General features: G+C 44.2%; 1 protein-coding gene and 1 long non-coding RNA gene across 7 annotated transcripts in view; one reads left to right on the top strand and one right to left on the bottom strand.

Moving 5' to 3' along the window:
* HOPX (HOP homeobox) overlaps window positions 1-7,877 on the bottom strand; it is a 34,504-nt gene extending 26,627 nt beyond the window's left edge. For 4 of the 5 annotated variants that reach the window (XM_065545158.1, XM_065545160.1, XM_015450430.3 and 1 more), the window contains exon 1: window positions 7,430-7,465. Coding sequence is in view for 1 of the 5 variants with exons in the window: in XM_045392562.2 (XP_045248497.1) it covers window positions 7,824-7,856 (33 nt within the window). In the remaining 4 variants the exon portion in view is untranslated. Of the gene's footprint in view, window positions 1-7,429; window positions 7,466-7,823 lie in introns of those variants that run through there. The other variant, XM_045392562.2, reaches the window with a different exon arrangement.
* A 138-nt stretch (window positions 7,878-8,015) lies between these two features.
* On the top strand, window positions 8,016-21,257 carry LOC107129739 (uncharacterized). Of its 2 annotated transcripts, none has more exons than XR_006698232.3 (5): window positions 8,016-8,248; window positions 9,513-9,586; window positions 10,713-10,836; window positions 10,920-11,034; window positions 21,118-21,257. It is a non-coding gene; the product is annotated as an uncharacterized lncRNA (long non-coding RNA). The 2 variants fall into 2 exon arrangements; XR_012434904.1 differs by lacking the exon at window positions 21,118-21,257 and adding an exon at window positions 13,425-13,560.
* The last annotated feature ends 290 nt before the right edge of the window (window positions 21,258-21,547 follow it).

The following is a 21,547-nucleotide window of genomic DNA, read 5'->3' as shown; positions in this document are numbered from 1 at the left end:
TAGTAGAGACGGGGTTTCACCATGTTGACCAGGCTGGTCTTGAACTTCAGGTGATCCGCCCACCTCATCCTCCTAAAGTGCTGGGATTACAGGCATGAGCCACTGCACCTGGCCCTAATTTTACTATTGTTTAGTCAACTATTGTTTAACTGTCGAGTTAGTTCCAAGGACTCTCCTCCCTTTTCAACTATGGAACCCTGAGCCAGCTACAGTGTGTTAATGAAAGTAGGGGTGGCCTCCTGCTTTCTTCACTCCTGCTTCATAAATCCCAGTTCCAGCCATCTCCAAAGATGCTAGTCTATGTCCCAGGAAAAGGGTAAGGCATATATAATAAAGTGATAGATATTTCCAACATTAGTTATTGAATTAAATATTAGCCACTGAATTAAAGTTTTTTGTAAAACAGATTTCACTCCTGACACCAGCAAACTGAAAATTTGGAAAGGGTTGATGAGGACATTAGGACTAAGGAAGATTATTTATGTACATTTCCTTAGGGAGAAGCCACACAGGAAGAAAATGAAAATACCTCAACAACGACTAGACTATCTAAGCAGATCTGTCACGACCTTAAGAATCCTAGGAAATTTTCCTCATGGTCCTAGATAGAATGACTAAATCTAACAGCCAAAATGACTGCCACTTGTTTCCTGCCCAGTATACACTAAGAGATTAGAACTGATCAATGTCTGCCTCAGGTTTTTGCTTCATTTCGTTCTGAACATACAAGGACAGAGTGGATCATTTGTGAAAGATCTCGCAGCATTTTCATGTTCGGTCACATTTCATCAAAACTACCAGAAGCAAATTATAAGAAATTATGTGGATATGGGTAAAATTAACTTCTCTACTTTTTATTTATTAGTTTGTTTTAGAGATGGAGTCTTGCTCTGTTGCCCAAACTGGAGTACAGTGGCATCGTGATCATAGCTTACTACAGTCTCGAACTTCTGAGCTCAAGCAACCTTCCCGCCTCAGTGTCCCAAGTAGCTAAAACTACAAGTGTGTGCCACCACATCTGGCTAACTAAAAAAAAAAAAAAAAAAAGATAGAGATCAGGCTCAAACAATCCTCCCTCCTCTGCTTCCCAAAGAGCTGGGATTATAGGCACAAACCACCATGCCCAGCCAACTTCTGTACATTTAAAAGAGCTTCTATTACGACCTAAGTATGGCCAAATAAGAGGCTGAAGCAAAGATCAGAGTAGCCTGACCTTGTGATGAGCAATTCCTTGAATGCCCGACACTTATACTGAACTTCTTTTTGGTTTAGCCAACATAAATATACCAGTTCTCGGCCTGGGCGGGAGGTATACAATGCTTCCTGCAGGAACCCTGAGTCACAGCAAGAGTAAATGACTTGGCACAGAGGTCAGAATGAGGCCTGGGGTTGCCTGGGTTCAAGAGCCAGCTCAGATACCAGCTCATCCTAAGATTCCAAGCAAGTCACTTTATGCTCTTGCATAAAGTGGATTGTACGCACAGGTGACCATATAGTTTATTGCTCAGGCCAGGTATTGTTTAGAGTAAAAGGGGGTGCTATTAGTAATACCACTAGGACAACGAATCTTTCAGGCACACAGCTGCTTTAAAATTCCATTACAGCTGAGAAAATGGGACCCAGGTTCCTGCTCACCAGACCTGTCCTCTGCTCCCCTGGCAGGAGATAGCTCAGCCTGGAGTCCTGGGGAAGATTGTTCAGCATACTGTAAAAGATATATGTAGGCACTTTCCCAGCAAATAAAAAGGACAGCCTAACCTGCACCTGCTTGGTTGCACTGTGTGTTGAAAATCAACAGCATTGGAAGGCCAAAAACACATCAGGGCCCTTGCCCAGGAAGACAGCAGATGCACGCACCTCCTGCACCAGGAGACATGAGCCTTCCATTTGCAGCATCAGGCTTATTGCCCCTCTATCAAACCTGTTCCCCACTGGCAGGCAATGCCCCAAGTGAGTGGGCAGGATGGCTATGGTCCAGGACAGAGCAGGGGCTGCTTCAGGATCCCCAGGTGTTGGTTTTTAAAAGGGCAGGTTACTGCTTTATAAACCACTCCAAGCCACAGGTTATCCTTCTACCAACAATTTCATCTTTCTATAGCACTGTCCACTGTCCCTAGTCACTTGATGTTTTAAAAGTCAAAGGAAGCCGGCCGGGTGTGGTGGTTTATGCCTGTTAATGCCAGCATTTTGGGAGGCCAAGATGGAAGGATCATTTGAGCTCAGGAGTTCGAGACCAGCCTTGACAACATGGTGAAACCCTGTCTCTACCAAAACTACAAAAAATTAGCCACGCGTGATGGTGTGTGTCTATGGTCCCAGCTACTCTAGAGGCTGAGGTGGGAGGATTGCTTGAGCCTGGGAGGTGGAGGTTGCGGTGAGCCGAGATCGTGCCACTGCACTCCAGCCTGGGTGACAGTGAGACTCTGTCTTAACAGCAACAAAAAGTCTAAGGAAGCCATCAACAACATCCAGAAATTAAGCTGAGTTAGGTCATAACACAGCCCTTAAAAATGTCCAAGTGACCTCTTGTCACTGTGTAATGAGAGAATTTGGAAATGAAGGTGAAGGAGAAATATTCAAAGAAAAGTCATCCAAGGAAGGAAGAAATTATATTGGTCCTACAAACCTATTTTATCAGTTTTGCAAGCTTGTCATTTATTTTTCTCTTCTTTTCTTTTCTCTTTTTAAATTTTGGAGAAGCTCTGAATAACAGGAAAAAGCATTTGGCTTCCAAATAGGGCCATTAAACTGGTGTTGCTGCTGCCCTGATTCCAACGGCCTAATCCTTTCCCCAGAGCTAGAGTGCCAGGGCTCCCAGGGGCTCAAGATGGAGCTTGCCTTCACCCTCTCCTCCCCACTGCTGCTGTCACAGTGTGTCCTCTGGCTGCAGGGCTGCTCTGGGCCCTGACTGCCTGCAGACTGCTTCCCCAGAAGAGATGTTAATTACACACCCAGCCATACCCCTCTTCAGAGGCAGGACTAGCCACGTGCAGCTGCCACTTGTTTTCAAGAGCTGCAGCAATCTGGTTTTTGAACTGGGCAAAAGTGCCGGAATGGGCCCATGGCCACATGCACTGGGGGGGCCCTGCCCCAGCTGCAAAACTGGGTCCCCAAAGAATGAGGCTCCTGGCCACTAAGGCCACTAAGACTAGGCAAGCTACTCTGCTGGTGCCAGCCTTCTGCTCCCGAGAAAGAAGCAGGTAATATTTTAAAATCCCTATGAGCAGAATTTCTTGACATTTTGTCTTCATTATAGTAACCTTAAGGTGGCTCTCCATTTTTCAGAAAGACACAGGAAATGCAGCTACTTCTGATGAGTTCGACTGCATTGACAAAGAATGGACTCATTCAGAAAAAACAGTCTAACAGGGCCCACAACCTATAGATGGTTGCCTACTGGATAGGGTTTGAAAAATTATACTGAAAACCCACAGTCTTGGTATATTTTTGCCCAGCAAGATGCTTGGAATTCTGACCAATAAGGAGGACATATTTTGCATAAAGCTTTGATTCTCCTGATTGCCTCCTTTTAAAATTCAAATGGTAACTATATATAATATTTCAAGGAACTCCTAGATATGTTATCTTGCTGGAACCTACTTAATATACCAGGGAGGGACATAATTCATTAAATGATTATTGTCTATTAACATCCTAATTTTAATTAGTTTTCCACAGATGAGAAAAACAAGCCCTGAGAGAATGAGACCTGGAAAGTGGCACATTTGGATTGAAGGGGAGGTGAGAACCCACTGGAAACACAACCAGGGTGGAGCCAGTGAGGCTCTGTGGTCCCACAGACACCTCTGAACTGACACCTGCACCCATACAGGTGCTGAGAGAGAGCTAAGGAGCCACAGACAGGAAGGACAGAAGTCACAAAGACAAACTTTACCCACTCATGCTTTTACCTGGGCCTGACCTGGAAGTCCTAATTAAAAGACCCCGGACTTCCAGATAGACTCATCCCAACGCTGGGAACGCACACATGCTATTTCTTGAAAGAACAACTTGGCTGTCCCCCAGAGCAGAGTGCCTGGTGTGTACACTGGGATTCCTTTCAATAATTAGAATCCTCTGCTTATGCCAGATATTAATCGGGAACAAAACGAAGCTTTAGTTTTGAAACATCCCTTCTCACTCATTAGCACAATCCTTTAATAATGCACCTTGGAGGCCCTGAGTAATTCTTCTAGTTTGCTGCCCCACAGCATGTCTGGGTTCCAAGGATTTGCTTGGAAGGTGCTGGATACCCTATCCTAGCTGGAGCTGGGAGTGTCCAGAAACAGCCTCTTTCTTTACCTCTGAGCTTCTGTTGCTGTGTTCCCTTAGCCTCCCAGCCTCATCCTGCCCTTGGACTTGGTGGCCAGGTGGCACTCTCTCTTTGGCCCTTACTATCCTTATCTGTCAAGTGAATGGTTTTGATTTCACTGGTTTTCATGCCTAGCTGCACATTAGACTCACCTGGGGAACTTTGAAACCCAATGCCAGGGCTGCACACCCATGTATTCTGATTTAATTGGTCCAGGGTGGGGCCAGTCACTGATTTTTTTTTTTTTTTTTTTTTTGAGACGGAGTCTTGCTCTGTCATCCAGGTGGGAGTGCAGTGGCATGATCTCTGCTCACTACAACCTCCGCCTCCCAGGTTCAAGCGATTTTCCTGCCTCAGCCTCCCAAGAAGCTGGGATTACAGGCACTCACCACAATGCCCAGACTAATTTTTGTGTTTTAGTAAAGATGGGATTTTACCATGTTGGTCAAGCTGGTCTCGAACTCCTGACCTCAGGTGATCCACCCGCCTCAGCCTCCCAAAGTGCTGGGGTTACAGGCATGAGCCACTGTGCCCTGCCCCAGTGACTGATTTTTTTTTGTTTTTAAGTTCTCCATGCCCCACAACCACTAGGTTAAATTATCTCCAGGGACCCTCCCAGTTCTAATAAAGTCTATGATCCTTACTCTCTGGTCTCTGTGCTTTATTGAATTTATCTTTTCTCCATAAATACTCATCTTTTATGTTCAGCATGTTACATAGGCTGATTTTTAGAAATGCTTTTACTCATTTAAAAATCATATCATTGGTTAGGCGCAGTGGCTCACACCTGTAATCCCAGCACTTTGGGAGGCCGAGACAGGCAGATTGCTTGAGCTCAGGAGTTTGGGACCAGCCTGGGCAACATGGTGAAACCCCATCTCTACAGCAGGGCATGGTGGCACAAGTCTGTGGTCCCAGCTACTCAAGAGGCTGAGGTGGGAGGATTGCTTGAGCCTGGGAGGCAGAGGCTGCAGTGAGCCGAGATCGTGTTACTGCACTCCAGTCTGGGTGACAGAGTGAGATCCTATCTCAAAAAAATAAAAATAATGTTGTTAAAGTATTGTTTGTTGGGGGTAATCAGCTATAATACTGAACGTTTGAAGTATACAATTTGATAAATCTTCCCATATAAGAAATGGTCACAGTCATAATAATGAACATATCTATCACCCTCAAAAGTTTCCTGTGTCCCTTGGGAATCCCCCCAAACATTTTTTCTCCTGCCCCTACCTTCCCAAGTAACCATGGATCTTCCTTCCTTCCTTCCTTCCTTCCTTCCTTCCTTCCTTCCTTCCTTCCTTCCTTCCTTCCTTCCTTCCTTCCTTCCTTTCTTTTTTGACAGAGTCTTGCTCTGTCACCCAGGCTGGAGTGCAGTGGTGCAATCTCAGCTCACTGCAACCTCTGCCTCCCGGGTTCAAGCAATTGTCCTGTCTCAGCCTCCCGAGTAGCTGAGATTATGGGTGCCCATCACCATGCCCGGCTAATTATTGTATTTTTACTAGAGATGGGGTTTCACCATGTTGGCCAGGCTGGTCTCAAACTCCTGACCTCAAGTGATCCGCTTGCTCAGCCTCCCAAAGCGCTGGGATTACAGGCATGGGCCACCATGCCCAGCCACTTTCTTTTGCTGTAGATTAGTTTGCATTTTCTATCATTTTATACAAATGTAATCACTCAACACATCCTATTTTGTGCCTGGACATAACTTCTAATTATCTCCCTGGACTTTAGATTTCAAGCTCTTTGAAAACAAGATCACTTTTTCTTTTCTCTTCCTCTTGGCCCTCAACTTATCTTTGCTAAGATACAGCCCTTAATCATTATTTGCTTGATTGACATAAGACCTTCATGAACTTAAAACCAAGTTTCAGTTTGGTGGCCAAGAAGTGCCTGCCACGTTGAAGGTTTTTAACCCACCACCACTTCTGGAGAGGTTCCTCAGTTGGCAGCTTCAGCCCAGTAAATAAATAAATAAATAAATAAATAAGCACATGAGCTTAATTTAGGGTCTGTGGACTTCCAGGAGTCCAGAAAGTGAGAGTCAAGGTGTGGGTTGGGGAGTGGGGTGGAGGGGGAGGCTCAGGATGTGGGGAATGAATACCTGAGAAAGGTCCTTGGCTTTCACCAGATTCTTGACACAAAGGGATAGACTATGGAATTAATGCCCTGCTCTATTCCTTATAATTTCCTATCTGCTTTTTATGAATCTGATGTCTAATTATAAATCCTTTATTCCTCCCTTCTCCCTTCCCACCTCCCCAGCACCTTTGTTTTGTTCTCTGCCTGCCCTGGTTATACTTAACCCTACTTAACTAAACACACTACAGGGCCCTGTCCAGTGGCAGTGCCACTTCATGGGAACTGTTTGCATTCCTCTTCTCTTTAAGAGCTTCTCATCTGAACTATGTGACAGATTGTACCTTTTTATTCAATGATTCTTATTCCACTTTACTTAACAGTTTACCCTGAATACTTGGATGCCACTCACATATCACAAATCTATATTTTCTCTAGACCCCAGAGCCTGGGATTCCTTTTCATCTCACACAAAAAAATAAATAAATAAATAAATAAATCAATGCTTTTGTTGTTATAAATAAGTATTATGAGAACCAGAAGTAACAATAAACTGCAAATTCAAAATCAAGCCACTTCTCCATCCAGAGACACCTCCCTCACTTCCCCTCGTCAAACAGAAAACGTATTTTAAAATGATACTATGTCTGATTTTTGATAAAAGTCTGGGATGTAGAATAACAATAATCTGCTCCTAAATGAGAAAATCATAGGCATCGGACAAGTGCTGGTTTCAGAGTTATCTTTCCAAAATAGAAGCGAGCAAGAAAAACATCTCACCTGCTGGCCAAAAGACCAACACCAACTCCCCTTCCTCCAAATTCCCCTTGACCCCGTGCAGTTTTGTTTGTAAGGGACTGATGTCTTACACTCAGCAGCATGTCCTGGCTTCTGCTCGGGGTAAGTTTTTCATTCCTATTCTCCCTTTCACCTCTACCATTTTCCAACAGAAGAGCAAATACAGTAACAATAGCATTTTGGTCTAGTTCCTACACAAACTCATTCCTCTGCATAAAAGGCAGACCTTTGAAAGGTACTTACGTGGAAGAGGCAAAGGCAAGCCCTGGGTTTGGAAGCAGTGTTTGCTGATGCCAGCCTGCTTAAATAGCTGGGCTGGCTGACGCAGGCTGCTGATAGCACGTTTATTTATGCCTGTGAGCGCACACTCCAGCAAGGACCTGAAAAACCTGCAGCGTGGGCAGGAGGAAAACCACTGAAAGTATGCTGAAGTTACGTCTCTCTCCTGGTTATTCAGGTTTGATGTTCAGGCTGGGACTTCTGAGAGTTTCACGGAACTTTCTCGTCACTATCTTCTCGTCCCTGACCTTTCTCCTGGCCAAGCAAGCTTCTTCACCAAGATCGGATGAGAGAGATGTGGCTGAGAGAAGACTGGGAAGAGAAAAGAGACCCTGAGTCTTTTCACCCACTTCCTTACTTTGAGCGGGTTTCCAGTTGGATGTTGCCTCATTTCAAAGCGTAGATCTGGTGCGGTTGATTTCACAGCTCTGTGGGCTGGATGCCAGGCTAAGAGCCTGGACAATTGCCCAATTAATGAAAGGTTGTTTTCTTTTGGGCACAGAATGTACAAATAAAGAACAGTTAAAAGGGAGAGATTCGGGACTAGGATGATACAATTTTAGGTCTCCCTCAAAAACTATTCTCATTTATTTCCCCTGCATCTATACTTTCCTCTTACCATCCCCTCCCCTTCGTTAATGAAATTCCTGTCTAAGAGGTGAAAGATTCCCCACGGGCTTGCAAATAAAAAGCCAGTGTGGGAGCAATCTGTGGGAAGATGCATGCAGAGTGTGATGGAGAGTTCAGGGGCTCGTGTGACAATCCGTGCAAATGTTTCTAAAGGTGAGGGTATGTGTGTGGGTGTGAGGACCTGGCCGTTGGATATTTATGTATTTTATTAGCTAGATACGGGAGCTAATACTCAATTGCAGTGCACTAAACACATTATTAGGTGGGTATGATTTTGAGGGAATGAGGGAAGGGAGACAAGGTCTGGTGAGATCATCTGTGGGTGTATCTGTGTGTATTTGCTGGTTCATAGCACAAACCAGTAAGTGCCATCTGGAGAGCCACACCCTGTATTTTTCACTTCACGGGAGAAACAGAAAGCCCACTGGAGTCTCTTGGGAACAGTAGCCATAAGTGAAAGAAGAGCAGCGCTCATTCAGAATATCTCTCTCTCTCGGAAAGGGGGGTGACGGGAAACATGTGTGGGAAAGAGTAGAGACAGGGGGTCCAGGTTAACCCAACCTTGGTTACCAGAGGAATTCTTTTGTCTCCTGCCTAATTCATTGCCTAAATTCTGACCGTTCTGTGGCCAAACCTGGATTCTTGCTGCCACAATTTTTTGAATGGGCAGGGTCTATGTCTTGTTTATCATTTGATATCCACAGCATTATTATTGTTATTATTATTGTTGTTGTTGTTGTTGCACAAATTATTATTATGACAGCACAAATTATGATGATGATGACAATGGTCATGATCCATAATCTAGTAAGACTGATTGTGTGTCAGGCTCCATGTAAGGCACTGTACAGAGAGTTTGTTTGCTTATTTAATGTGTAATCCTCACAACAACCCTATGAGGTTTTTTTTTGTTTTTTGTTTTTCACCCAGGCTGGAGTGCAGTGACACGGTCTTGACTCACTGCAGCCTTGACCTCCCGGACTGAGGTGATTCTCCCACCTCAGCCTCCCGAGTAGCTGGGACCACAGGCACACACCACCACACGTGGCTAATTTTTTGTATTTTTTGTAAAGATAGTGTTACCCCATATTGCCCAGGCTGGTCTCAAACTCCTGGGCTCAAGAGATCCTCCTGCCTCAGCCTCCCAAAGTGCTGGGATTACAGCCTTGAGCCACCAGGCCTGGCTGAGTTAGTTTTTTATTATCGTTATTTTACAGATGAGGAAACAGATAGTCAGAAAAACTAAATAACTTTCCCAAGGTCACAGTGAATGGTGGAGGTGGAATTTGAATCCAGTTCTATCTGATTCCAAAGTCAGGGTTTCACTCAGGACTGGCTTGAACCAATACTTAGAAAGTTGCCTAAGAGTGTTTTCACCTATCTTTAATTGTGTTTTTGTTTATCATCTGTCTTCCAGAATGTGATTTCCATGACAACAATGACCTTTCTGCATTGTCTACTCCTGTGATCCAGCACAGTGCCTGGCTCTTGGTAGGTGCTCAATAAATATGTGCCATTTGTTCAGTTTCTAAATTCCTGTGGAGGCAGTACAGCCAACAGATAGAGGTCCTGGCATCCACAGAGTCTCATCCTGGTTCAGATGAGACATTTCTTTTTCTCTTGCATCATGTGTCAGCTTCAAGCTATTTCTCTTTATCCAGTGTATCATGGAGATTAAACCAAAAATGGTTGAAACCATGAAGCAGTTTTTACATCACTTAACTCTGCAGGTGTATGGTTCCAGTTGTTTGGGGGTGCAGTGATGAAACCAAGACCTCTAGCTTTTTCTGTCTTTCATTTTGTAGCTCTCAGTGTGACAGCATTGTCTCTCCTCAGGGTGGTAAGATGGCTGCAGTAGCTCCTTTCATCATATCTTTAAACAAAATATCCAAAGATGGGTAAAAAGTGGCCCAGGATTTCTTTCTCCTAAGTGTCTTTCTTCGTTAGAGAGGAAAATATTTTCAGAAGTCACTAGGAGTCTTTCACTTATGTCTCCTTGCTGAGCACTGGGTTATGTTAGCCAACACATTGGCTAAATCCATCATGTGCAAAGAGGAAAGGGATCAGGCTGATCATGGCTCCTCTCCTGGGCCTAAGGGAAGAATCCACCTTCTCTAGACAAATTGCTCTGATAATCTGAACAAAATCAAGATTCATTTATTAGTGAAGAAGCAGAAAAGTGCTACCCACAGTTTTGCCAATCTAAGAGATCCTTTAAAATACAATAACCTGAACTGCTTTCATGCTTGGGCACCAGTCCAGCCATGGCAATTGGGTTTTACTATATCAGTTCTCTCTTTCTATGCTTTTTTTTTTTTTCTTCCCCAGGGAGATAAGGTTGCTTTGGCTCTAGGTAAAATTATGAGTATTTCAACAGCCTGCAAATAAGGGAGGTAGCTGGCCACTAATTTTTTTCTTGCAGGTTTAGATCCTAGGTCTTTATATCACCACTGATTTCCAGGGACTACGACAAAATCTGTCAGCCTCTTGTCTTCTCCTGTGCTAGATGGGATTGGATGATGCTGTTGATTTCTTAGAGAAGTTGGGTCCAATACCACAACTAATTATAAAAACATGACTCATTTTCCAGCTCCTCCTGTTGTCTATTATATTTCAGTGGAATTCCAGAATCCCACATGTTTGCCTCTGCCTCTGCCTGAGAGCTCCAGCTACTGCCTGGGTTATGTAAACTAAAGACATATGGCTGAGATGGTAATTCTCACATAGATCTTTTTCTCCTGGTGAGTAACAAACTTCAAATTACCACCCACAGTAAGTGTTATTTTTCTTCTATTTGCTGTTCTAAACCTTTTCCTTGCCACAGGTTTTGGGAACTCTTTTCTTCATTGTCTCAAATCAAGAGAATTAGGAGGAAGAATGGGGTCATGAGATGTTCCTTCACAAGACAGGAAAAACGCCTGGCGGGGGAAAGTGGCTCAGTAAGTGTTTACTGTGACTGGACAAATGGTGGAAAGGAAAGAGCGTGGGCTTCTCAATCCCGCAGACTTGCATGAAGTCCCACTACTTCTGCTTACCACCAATTTGATCAAGGGTAGCTTATATAACTTCTCTCTGTTTCCTCATCTGTAATATGGGACCGATGAGAATTATCTCACAAGTTCATTGTCAGGACTAGAGATATGATATGTAAAGCACTTAGCATAATACCCAGAACATAGTAGGTGCTCCACAAATGGGTAGCTACTGCTAATAGTTACAAGAAGAAGCTGTATTTTCCTATCCTTGGTCATTTTTGTGGAACCCATGCAAAGTAGTTAAACCCAAAACCTCCAGGTGCCACAGCAAACAGGGCATTGGTAGAGCCACATATAATGCAGGGATGTCTGGATAGTGGGGCAGCTATTCTCTTCCTACCAAAAGCTAGAGGTTGTTGAAGTGCAGGAAGTTGATTTATGGATAGGGAGTATGTGGGCCCGAGAAATGATGCAAAGAGAGAAAAGCCATTCCTTGGGGAACATAAAACTACCACGGACATTTCAGTCAATTCACAGTGAAGACTCTAAGCCTCCCAAGGGCCCAAATCTGACCTGTACAGAAACAAATGAGGAAGAGGGGGTAGCCAGAGGATAGAGGTGAGCTTGCTGAGAATTCTGCCCCCAAGTTTGGAGCTTGCAAACAGAGAGGCCGAGAATTCTGCAGATGCTGTGGCAGTTTGAACTCCTGGAGAGCCCTTCCTGGCCCAGCCTAGCTGGGACGTAGAACACTGTGGGAAGCAGAAGAGGATCAGCCGATGGCAGAGAACCTGGACAAAGAAAAGGATGCCAACCAACTGAGGACAGAGACGTTTCCCTTGGCTCCTCCCGGCAAAGGATTTTTCAGGTTTCCTGGTGAGGAGGGAGTGGAAGTTATGACATAATCACACTCTATATTCTTTGTAGTTTGTTGTAGGCATGGTAATGATTAAGTCATCCTTTCGGTGAACTGTATATACTAGATTCTTTTCTTGAGACGGAGTCTCACTCTATCACCCAGGCTGGAGTGCAGTGGTGCGGTCTGGGCTCACTGCAACCTCCACCACCATATCCAGCTGAAATAGTTATGTGTGTGTGTGTATGTGTGTGTGTGTGTGTGTGTATATATATATATAGTATTTTTAATGGGAACAAAGTTTCACTGTGTTGGTCATGCTGGCCTTGAACCCCTGGCCTCAAGTGATCCACCCCCTTGGCCTCCCAAAGTGCTGGGATTACAGGTATGAGCCACCGCACCTGGCCTACTGCATATACTAGATTCTAAGTGTGGATTCTACCATCTTTCTAATTCATTTGTGGTCCTATGGAGTGTTAGAGAGTTGATGGCCGGGAGTTAAATGTTGCGTCCCATCAACAGCACCTGTGCCTGGGTAGGGTTGTCACATCTGGTGTGGCCCCTATTGTGTTTGTTCTTCTACTTAAGAAAAACAGTTTCTTCTCATTCCATTTAGATTCACCCAGGGTTTATTGAATGAGGAGGCCACAAGTATTATTTTCCTTCCTGAGCCCCTTCCTGTGATTGGCTAGAGAAGGGGATGGCCCTTGGCAATGGTTGGGAGGGGAGGGGCGGCCGGCGGGCATCACTCATCTGTGGAAGGAGTTGGGGAGGAGGCCTTTCTTCAATCATGAATGAATGCTTCCCTTTACTGCTGTCAGCCGGGGCTGCCTGAGAAGCAGCGTGGCGACATTCTCAGAAGGGATAGGGGTGGTGCCTCACCAGTCATGGTGGCCTCATCCATGACTGATGGAAAGATGTTGCAGACTGGGGCCACCTGTCCTGATTGTAATCCCCTAACACATAAGGTGAGGACAGAGTCCCCACACCCTGAAATTTCAGGGATGGGCCCTGTGCTAGTAGAAAGCAGGGGGTGGGGATCTGGGGACAAGAAAAGCAAAATCATTTGGTTAAAAAGCTTGCTTAACTGGGCACCAAACCCAGGCACTCTGGTTTCACAGTCCATGGTCTAATCACTGCACTGCACGGCCTTTGCAGCTACTTCTGACAGTGTCACAGGAGCCTCAGGTAGGAGGGAAGAGCAGTTACCACCTCCTCTGCACGGGGTGCCCCAACCCCAAGTTTTGTCTATTTAAGACATTGACTTCTGTGAGTGATTTTACTTGGATACAGAGAGGAGAAGAAAAGAAGGACTGAGCTAACAAAAATATAGTTTGAAGACAAAATGGAAGAAAACAAAAAATTGTGTGCCTGACATGACACAGTGGAGAAAGAAAGGGCTGAAAGTTATTTGGGATAACATCATGGAGTAACTGAAGGAAAAGAAAGAGTTTTGATTTCAAATCTACAGACTCTTTTCTTCCTCCCTCCTCTACCCCAGAGCACCAAGGAAGACTCACAAGGCTCATGGATGACCTAGAAAAATCTCACCTGTCCTCTCCATGTCTCAGCCTCTCATCTGTATAAGGAAAAAAGTTGAGCCAGTTGATGAACCAGAGGTGATGTCTCTGATATCCATTCAGTTTTAATCTCTCGTCCTTCAAGGGGAGAGGGTCAGGGGCAGGTGAATGTGGAGGAGGGCCTCAGAGCAGCCACACAAGCAGGACAGCTGCTCCCATTCAGGGCTGAGAAAGCCTAATGCACCGGTGCAGCTTTCCCAAGTGTTTGTTTCAACATTAAAACACTACTTCCACCCCCATGCCTCCCTCCCAGTTCTCTCCCCAGCCACCTGGCCTTCTCCAGACCTTTTAGCGTCCAGAAACTAGAGGACAATACCTGGCACAATGTGGTGCAGGGAAGTGGGCAACCAGGATCTGCTCCAGCCACAACCCTCTCAACAGTGTATTTACTCAGTGCCTGCCTTTTCACTGCAGACCGGGGGATATCCTGAAAGAGAAAACTAGAGTGGGCTAGTAAAGAAGGAAGGAAGGAAGGAAGGAAGGAAGGAAAGAAGGAAGGAACGAAGGAAGGAAGGAAGGGAGGAGGAAGGAAGGAAGGAAAGAAGGAAGGAAAGAAGGAAGGAAAGAAGGAAGGAAAGAAGGAAGGAACGAAGGAAGGAAGGAAGGGAGGAAGGAAGGGACGAAGAAAAGAAGGAAGGAACGAAGGAAGGAACGAAGGAAGGAAGGAAGGGAGGAAGGAAGGAAGGAAGGAAAGAAGGAAGGAAAGAAGGAAGGAAAGAAGGAAGGAAAGAAGGAAGGAACGAAGGAAGAAAGGAAGGGAGGAAGGAAGGAAAGAAGGAAGGAACGAAGGGAGGAAGGAAGGAAGGAAGGAAAGAAGGAAGGAAAGAAGGAAGGAAAGAAGGAAGGAAAGAAGGAAGGAAAGAAGGAAGGAAGGGAGGAAGGAAGGAAGGAAGGAAGGAAGGAAAGAAGGAAGGAAAGAAGGAAGGAAAGAAGGAAGGAACGAAGGAAGGAAGGGAGGGAAGGAGGGAGGGAGGGAGAGAGGGAGGGAAGGAAGGAGGGAGAGAGGGAGGGAGGAAAGGAGGGAGAGAGGGAGGGAGAGAAGGAACTATAAATCATCCTTGAAAAATGTCTAAAGGTTTTGATTTCTGCTTTTGGCAAAAATATGCTGTGGTCAGCTTTTGTTAAGTAATTCAGTGAAATTCTTCTTTGTGTATTTCAGGAAAACCCTGTCTCCTTCATGGCCATCTCTGAGGTTTCTGCAACCAGACAAGTCCTGGCAATTCTGTGGGTGATAATTTAGGGTCCCTTGTAGAATGTCTTCTGATGTGGCACATTATATAAATAGTGGTGCACACTCTTGCATCTGGCTTTCACCTCTCTAGAGAGTCAGCTCCCAAACTAATCTTTCTAGTGGGCTCTGAATAACCTGCAAGAGGGTCCTGGGTTGATCCCCTGAGGCTGACACCCCTGACTTTGTTCTCTGAAGGAGGGAAATGGACTCTTCATGGTTCAGCCATTTAATGCCCCCATCTGTGCTAGAGCCAAATCTCAGACTGAAGACAACTTAGTATGGTGTCAGGGTTCAGAAAAAAGGCTTTGGGGACAAGCTGGACCTTATTCAAACCTAGGGTGATCAACTTTCTTAGTTTTGCCATAATTGTCCTGTTTTTAGCACTGCAAGTCTTAAATCCCAGAAAATCCCCAAGTCCTGGGCAAACCCGGAAGCTTGATCACCCTATTCTAGCTCTTTCAGGCCTTAGCCAGTCATTTTCCTTCTTTGAGCCTTAGTTTCCTCATATGTGAAGTGAGGGGAATGATAACAACATCAAATGGTATGCATTTGAAGGTTAATATGCATTCAAAGATTGTTCACCAAGAAAGTTAGAAGTTTACATGACAAAATGGTCTTTCTGTTTCTGTTCCGAGAAGGAGTAGATGTCTCCTCTCCCCAGTGTGTTTTGACCGTTTCAAGTGGAGGTGTGAGGACAGCACTTGAGGATTCTGGAATACTCTTCAGGAAGCCTTGCAGGCCCTGGCAAATGCAGAGCACAAATTAAGGGTTCTCCCAGCTCTATGATTATGTGGTTAAGTGTAAATGGCAGAAGCAGCTACCTGCTTGCAGAAGTCACTTTTAGCAGCTACCACTTGCAAGTCACAAATAACAGATTATGAAATCTTTTCTTTTAGGCTTCTTTATTGCCCCTTGGCTATTGTCTGCAGAGATTCTTAACTAATAGCCATGTTCAGAATGACTGTTTTCCAGAAACCACTGTTTCATGGCTGAAAAATGAAAAGAAGTCAATGTTTTCTAAGGACTCCATTGCAAGGCAGTTGCAGGACAAGAGTGGATTTCGCAGGCATCTTAATTCCTGGCAGTAATGGCTGAGGGCTGTCTTGGAGACCAGAAGTGGCAGGCAAGAACTCCCTTAACAAAAGAGAGGCAGTGGGATTATTTATTCAAATGCCCTGATAGAAGAAGGCCTAATCAAAGACACCATAGAAAACAAGCCACAGGCAGATAGGGAATATTTGGAACATGAGAGTGTCAAAAGGATCCAGGCTTTTGCTAAAGGAAAGGAAATGACTAGGGGAAATGGCCTTTTTATAATTGAGCGGAGCTATGTCAGAGCTATGCGCCAAGGGTTGGGGATTACTCAAAGTGCAAACACCTTTATTATCCTGGTCCTCCCACCCCCATCATGAATGAAGTAAGAATCATTAGAATCAGTGCCAGATTCTGACTGAAAATAGAGGTCTTCAGAAGTTGGCAAATTCAACATGCAAGACTGGCACAAGTGATAATGAACTTGTTCTTGGCCACGGCAGTTGATGACACAATTTTGCATAATTAGAACACCTTTGGAAGTAGGGAGTAAAAAAGGACCCTCCAATCTGGAATTGACTGATTTACATAAACATTAGTGTGATTAGTGGTTTCAACTCTTAAGGTACTTCCTTGTCATTTACATTCTAATTGATGATAGACTAGAATGCCAAGGGGAGCAACACTGATGGTGTTTAGTGCCATACAAAATGGCCCACGAGGCTGTGGGGAAGTCTGTAAAGTAGGTGTTTCTAGGTTACCAAAGTCATCTTCTTTTCTTGTGCTTTCCACCCTTTCCTAGAGAAAATTAAATTCTAAAACAGCTAATTTAGAAGTCAAGAAATTTCATTATCAGAATAATGCATTAAGGCGTATCCGCTATCTCTTGCTGAGTAATAAATCACCCAAAAACATAGTGACTTAACAACAGTCGTTTTTAACCTCTCCCAGTTTCTGTGGGTCCGGCATTCAGAGAGGGCTCAGTGGGGAGATTCTGGTTTGGAGTCCCCCAAGTGGTTGTCAGAAGAAAGGCTGGAGCCAGAACAGCAGAGGGGCTGAAGAAGCTGCAGTCTTGCTAGGCACCTCTGTCTTCACAGATGGTCTCTCCATGGGGTCTCTCTATAAGAGCTAGTTTGAGCCTCTTCACAACATGGCAGCCTTAGAGTAGTGAAATGCTCCAGTGCAAGTATTTCAGCTCCCAACACAGCAGCTGCATCAACCTTCGTGACCTGGCCTCAGAAGTTTCTGTTGGTTACAAGTGAGTTACAAGCCCCCTTAGGTCCAAGAGAAGGAGAATTTGATGTGACTTCTTAATAGAGAATGGTGATATTCTTGAGGGACAATGTAGGGTAAGAGATAGTACTGTGGCCATCTCTTGAAAATACAATATGGGCCGGGCACGGTGGCTCATGCCTTTAATCCCAGCACTCTGGGAGGCCAAGATGGGCAGATCACCTGAGGTCAGGAGTTCAAGACCAGCCTGACCAACATAGAGAAAGCCCGTCTCTACTAAAAATACAAAATTAGCTGGGTGTGGTGGCACATGCCTGTAATCCCAGCTACTAGGGAGGCTGAGGCAAGAGAAGTGCTTGAACCTGGGCAGTGGAGCTTGCAGTGAGCCGAGATCATGCCATTGCACTCCAGCCTGGGCAACAAGAGCAAAACTCCGTCTCAAAAAAAAAAAAAAAGAAAATACAATATGCCGTCAGGTGTAAATAATTGATGATCATAATCTTTTAAGGAAATATTTATATTTTAAGAAAATAATATATTAACTCAAGCAAATCTTTAAACTAGTAGAATAGGTATAGAGGAACCTGTGGCAACTGCCTCCAGTCCCTTCTTCTCATTACCTCTGATTCTTTTTTTTTTTTTTTTGAGATGGAGTTTCACCCTTGTTGCCCAGGTGCCCAGGCTGGAGTGCAATGGCACGATCTTGGCTCACCACAACCTCCACCTCCCAGGTTCAAGAGATTCTCCTGTCTCAGCCTCCCGAGTAGCTGGGATTATAGGCATGTGCCACCACGCCTGGATAATTTCGTATTTTTAGTGGACACAGGGTTTCTCCATGTTGTTCAGGCTGGTCTCAAACTCCCGACCTCAAATGATCTGCCTGCCTCAGCCTCTCAAAGTGCTGGGATTACAGGTGTGAGCCACTGTGCTCGGCCACCTCTGATTCTTTAGAACAATTGTATGTAATGTAAGTCTCCTAGGGCTGCCATAACAAAGCACCACAGACTGAGTGACTTAAGCAATAGAAATTTATTGTCCCACAGCCCTGGAGGCTTGAAGTCTGAGATCAAGGTGCTGTCAGGGTTGCTTCTTTCTAGGGCTGTGAGAGAAGCCATGTCTCTCCCTTATCTTCTGTGGTTTACTTGTATCTTTGGCATTCCTTGTTCTGTAAAATCATCTCCCTGATCTCTGCCTTCATCTTCACAGGGTGTACTCCCGGAATGTGTACATCTGTGTCCAAACTTTCCCTTTTTATAAAGACACCAGTCATATCAGACAAGGGGACCAGCCTAGTTCAGTATAATCTAAACTTGACTAATTACATCTGCAGTGGCCATATTTACAAGTAAGGTCACATTCTGAGGTACCAGTGTTGTAGGACTTCAACATAATGATTTTGAAGGGGACCCAATGTGACCCATAACATACCTCTTATTTTCTGAAGGAAGAAGCTTCTTTTGATATGGTTTCTGGGAGCAAGAATTGAAATAGGTAAAATTTTCCAATTTTGTATTTGTCTTTTCCTTTTCATGACACTGGACATTCCCTCTAGTCTCCTAAATACCTTCTTTACATTTTAAGTAAAGGTTTTCATTAAGGTGGTTAATGTCTTTAGAGTAGTTTAGGATTAAATGTTCCTTTAATTAAAATGTAATTATCAAATATTGGTTATGGGGCCTCATCCCTTTCCAAACTTTCCATAGTCCTAGTGCCCCTAGTTATATAACTTCGGGTTGCATGGGATTTTTTTTTATGACTCTCCCCTCATAACCTGGGATTCACCTATGCAGCAACCTAGTTTAGTAAAGAGGCTTAAAGAGCAATTTATTGACTTTAGGGATTTGAGATTGTTCTCTCTCAATTTATTTCCTTTGAATGTTTATAGAAAAAAAAAAAAAAAAGCACAACCAACTGCTCACTGGGGAAGCCACAAATACTTGGCTTTCCTGCCCTAGCACTTATCTTGCACTTGATGTTTTCAAAATACAACTAATCATTAAATAGCCAGTTCCCGCTACATCTTTGTGAGATGTGAGAATTCTTGCCACTTTCAGTAAAGGAAATTGAAGTAGAAAGCACCAAGGTGACCTGTGCAAAGTAACAGAACAAATCAGAAGCAGACCCAGGTGGCTGCCATTTTATGAACTAAAAGTTTGTCCTGTGTAAACCCAGAGACAGGCTGTCACGGCCTTCTCCCTTTCCTTGGAGGAGTAGCACACAGGCAGGAGTGAGCAGACGCCAAGCACACAAGAACCATGGCCAGCAGATACCCACTGGGAGCAGCCATGTTGTTAGTGCTTGTAAAGCTCCCTGGAGATCTCAGAAACCTTAAGGTGAACTTTTGGGACATGATACCCTGAGTCAGATGGGACTCCAAAGCAATCTCTTTGGTACTGCAGGGTGGTAAGATCTGGGAAATCTGGGTCACATGAACAATAATGAAAAAGATGTGGAAGGTATTCCTTCCGTCCTAAACTGTAATCCTCTTGATCATAGGCTCTATTAGAAACAAGCTCCCTGAAATCCTTTGGTCTACTCTTAAGCCAGTAGGCATTAATAGCAAACTTTAAGGACTTCCCTTAACTCTAGGAAGACACTACAAGAAAGAATCATAGGCTTTAATGTGGCTGCCTTCCCAGAAATGCTGGGAGGCACCAGATCACCTTTCTTATTTGCAAAGTTCTCATTTTTTTTCCTCTGGTGAAAAAAAATTGCATAGAATTGGCTGGTCCTATACTTAAGTGAGGGGAGTTCAATGGGATGGAAATTATCTTATTTAAGGTGCTCACCCAGACCAGCATTTTACACTTAGGCAGGTAATTGAAGCAAAATACATCCTTAAAATCACATTCTCCTCTCCTGATACCAAGCTTCTCTTTCCCTAATTTTTTCTTTACTCATTTACTTTTTTATTTATTTGTTTTTTATTTTTTTCAGATGGAGTCTTGCTCTGTCGCCCAGGCGGGAGTGCAGTGGTGCAATCTTGACTCACTGCAACTCTGCCTCCCGAATTCAAGCGATTCTCCTGCCTCAGCCTCCTGAGTAGCTGGAATTACAGGCATGCCGCCATGCCCGGTTAATTTTTATATGTTTAGTAGAGACAGGGTTTCACCATGTTGGCCAGGCTGGTCTCGAACTCCTGACCTCAAGTGATCTGCCCACCTCGGCCTCCCAAAGTCCTGGGACTACAGGCGTGAGGCACCGCGCCCAGCCTACTCATTTACTTTAAAGCTGGCATTGGTCTTTCACTCAGCAGAGGCATAGCTGGTGAGGTGTGTTTTGCTTTGGTAATATGATTCTCATGTGGAGTAAAAGACAAAGTGGACCTCTTTTGGGGCAAGAATATAGTAAGTTGAAGCTTGTCTTTTTCACATCAAAATGCCATCTTGGTCCTGCATCCCTAAATCCTCGGCATAAAGATTGAAGCATTTAGATTTATTTGCATAGTCAAAACTAAGAAACTCATCCTATTTCTCATTTAGTCTTGGCCATTGGGAATCCCAGAGTCAAATTTAGTGCTCAGTTTCACTATGCATTCTTAGTTTAAGTTTTCAAGCATAAAACTATCTTAGTTCAGGCTGCAATGACAGAATACCACCAACTGAGTGGCATAAGCAATAAACATTTATGTCTCAGTTCTGGAAGCTAGAAAGTGTAAGATCAAATTATTAGGCTATTTAGTGTGTGGCGAGGGCCATTTCCTGGCTCCTAGAGAGCTGTCCTCTTATTGTGTCTTCATATGGCAGAATGAGGGCTAGAGAACTCTCCAGGTCTCTTTTATAAGGACACTAATCCTATTCATAGCATTCCAACCTTGTGACTGACTTACCTCCCTAATGCCCCATCTCCCACTTCTGTCACTTTGGGGGGTTAGAATCTCAACCTGTGAATTTTGTGGGACACAAACATTTAGCCTATAACAAAAACTTTTACATACACAACTTTTATTATGATCCATATCTTATTTGTATTTGTAAGGGTTTTTTTAAACTACAAGCTGCCTTAAGTCTTTTTAAAAACCAATTTAAGCATGGTATTAATAATAAAATATATTTTAAAAATCAATATAACATTCAACAATGAGAACGTTCTTAAAAATCAGTTTGTTTTGTCCACAGGTTGATCAGGGAACACTGAAAAATGACAACCAGTTCTGGTATTCACCCAGGGCACACCCATCCTGCCACACTGGAAGTTAAGATATTGAACTTTCTGTATGAGTTGTTCAAAGCTGCTGCCCTAAAGGACATGAACAGACACTTCTCAAAAGAAAACATTCATGCGGCCAACAAACATGAAAAAAAACTCAGGCTGGGCGCGGTGGCTCATACCTGTAATCCCAGCACTTTGGAAGGCCAAGGTGGGTGGATCACGAGGTCAGGAGTTCAAGGCCAGCCTGGCCAAGATGGTGAAACCCTGTTTCTACTAAAAATACAAAAATTAGCTGGGCATGGTGGCAAGCACCTGTAATCCCAGTTACTCGAGAGGCTGAAGCAGGAGAATCGCTTGAACCCGAGGGAGCGGGGGCGCAGAGGTTGCAGTGAGCAG

The sequence above is a fragment of the Macaca fascicularis genome, chromosome 5 (assembly GCF_037993035.2).
Source record: "Macaca fascicularis isolate 582-1 chromosome 5, T2T-MFA8v1.1".
Taxonomy (NCBI): Eukaryota; Metazoa; Chordata; class Mammalia; order Primates; family Cercopithecidae; genus Macaca; species Macaca fascicularis.
The sequence above is the reverse complement of the archived record's forward strand: the minus strand, read 5'-3'. Positions and strand labels throughout refer to the sequence as shown.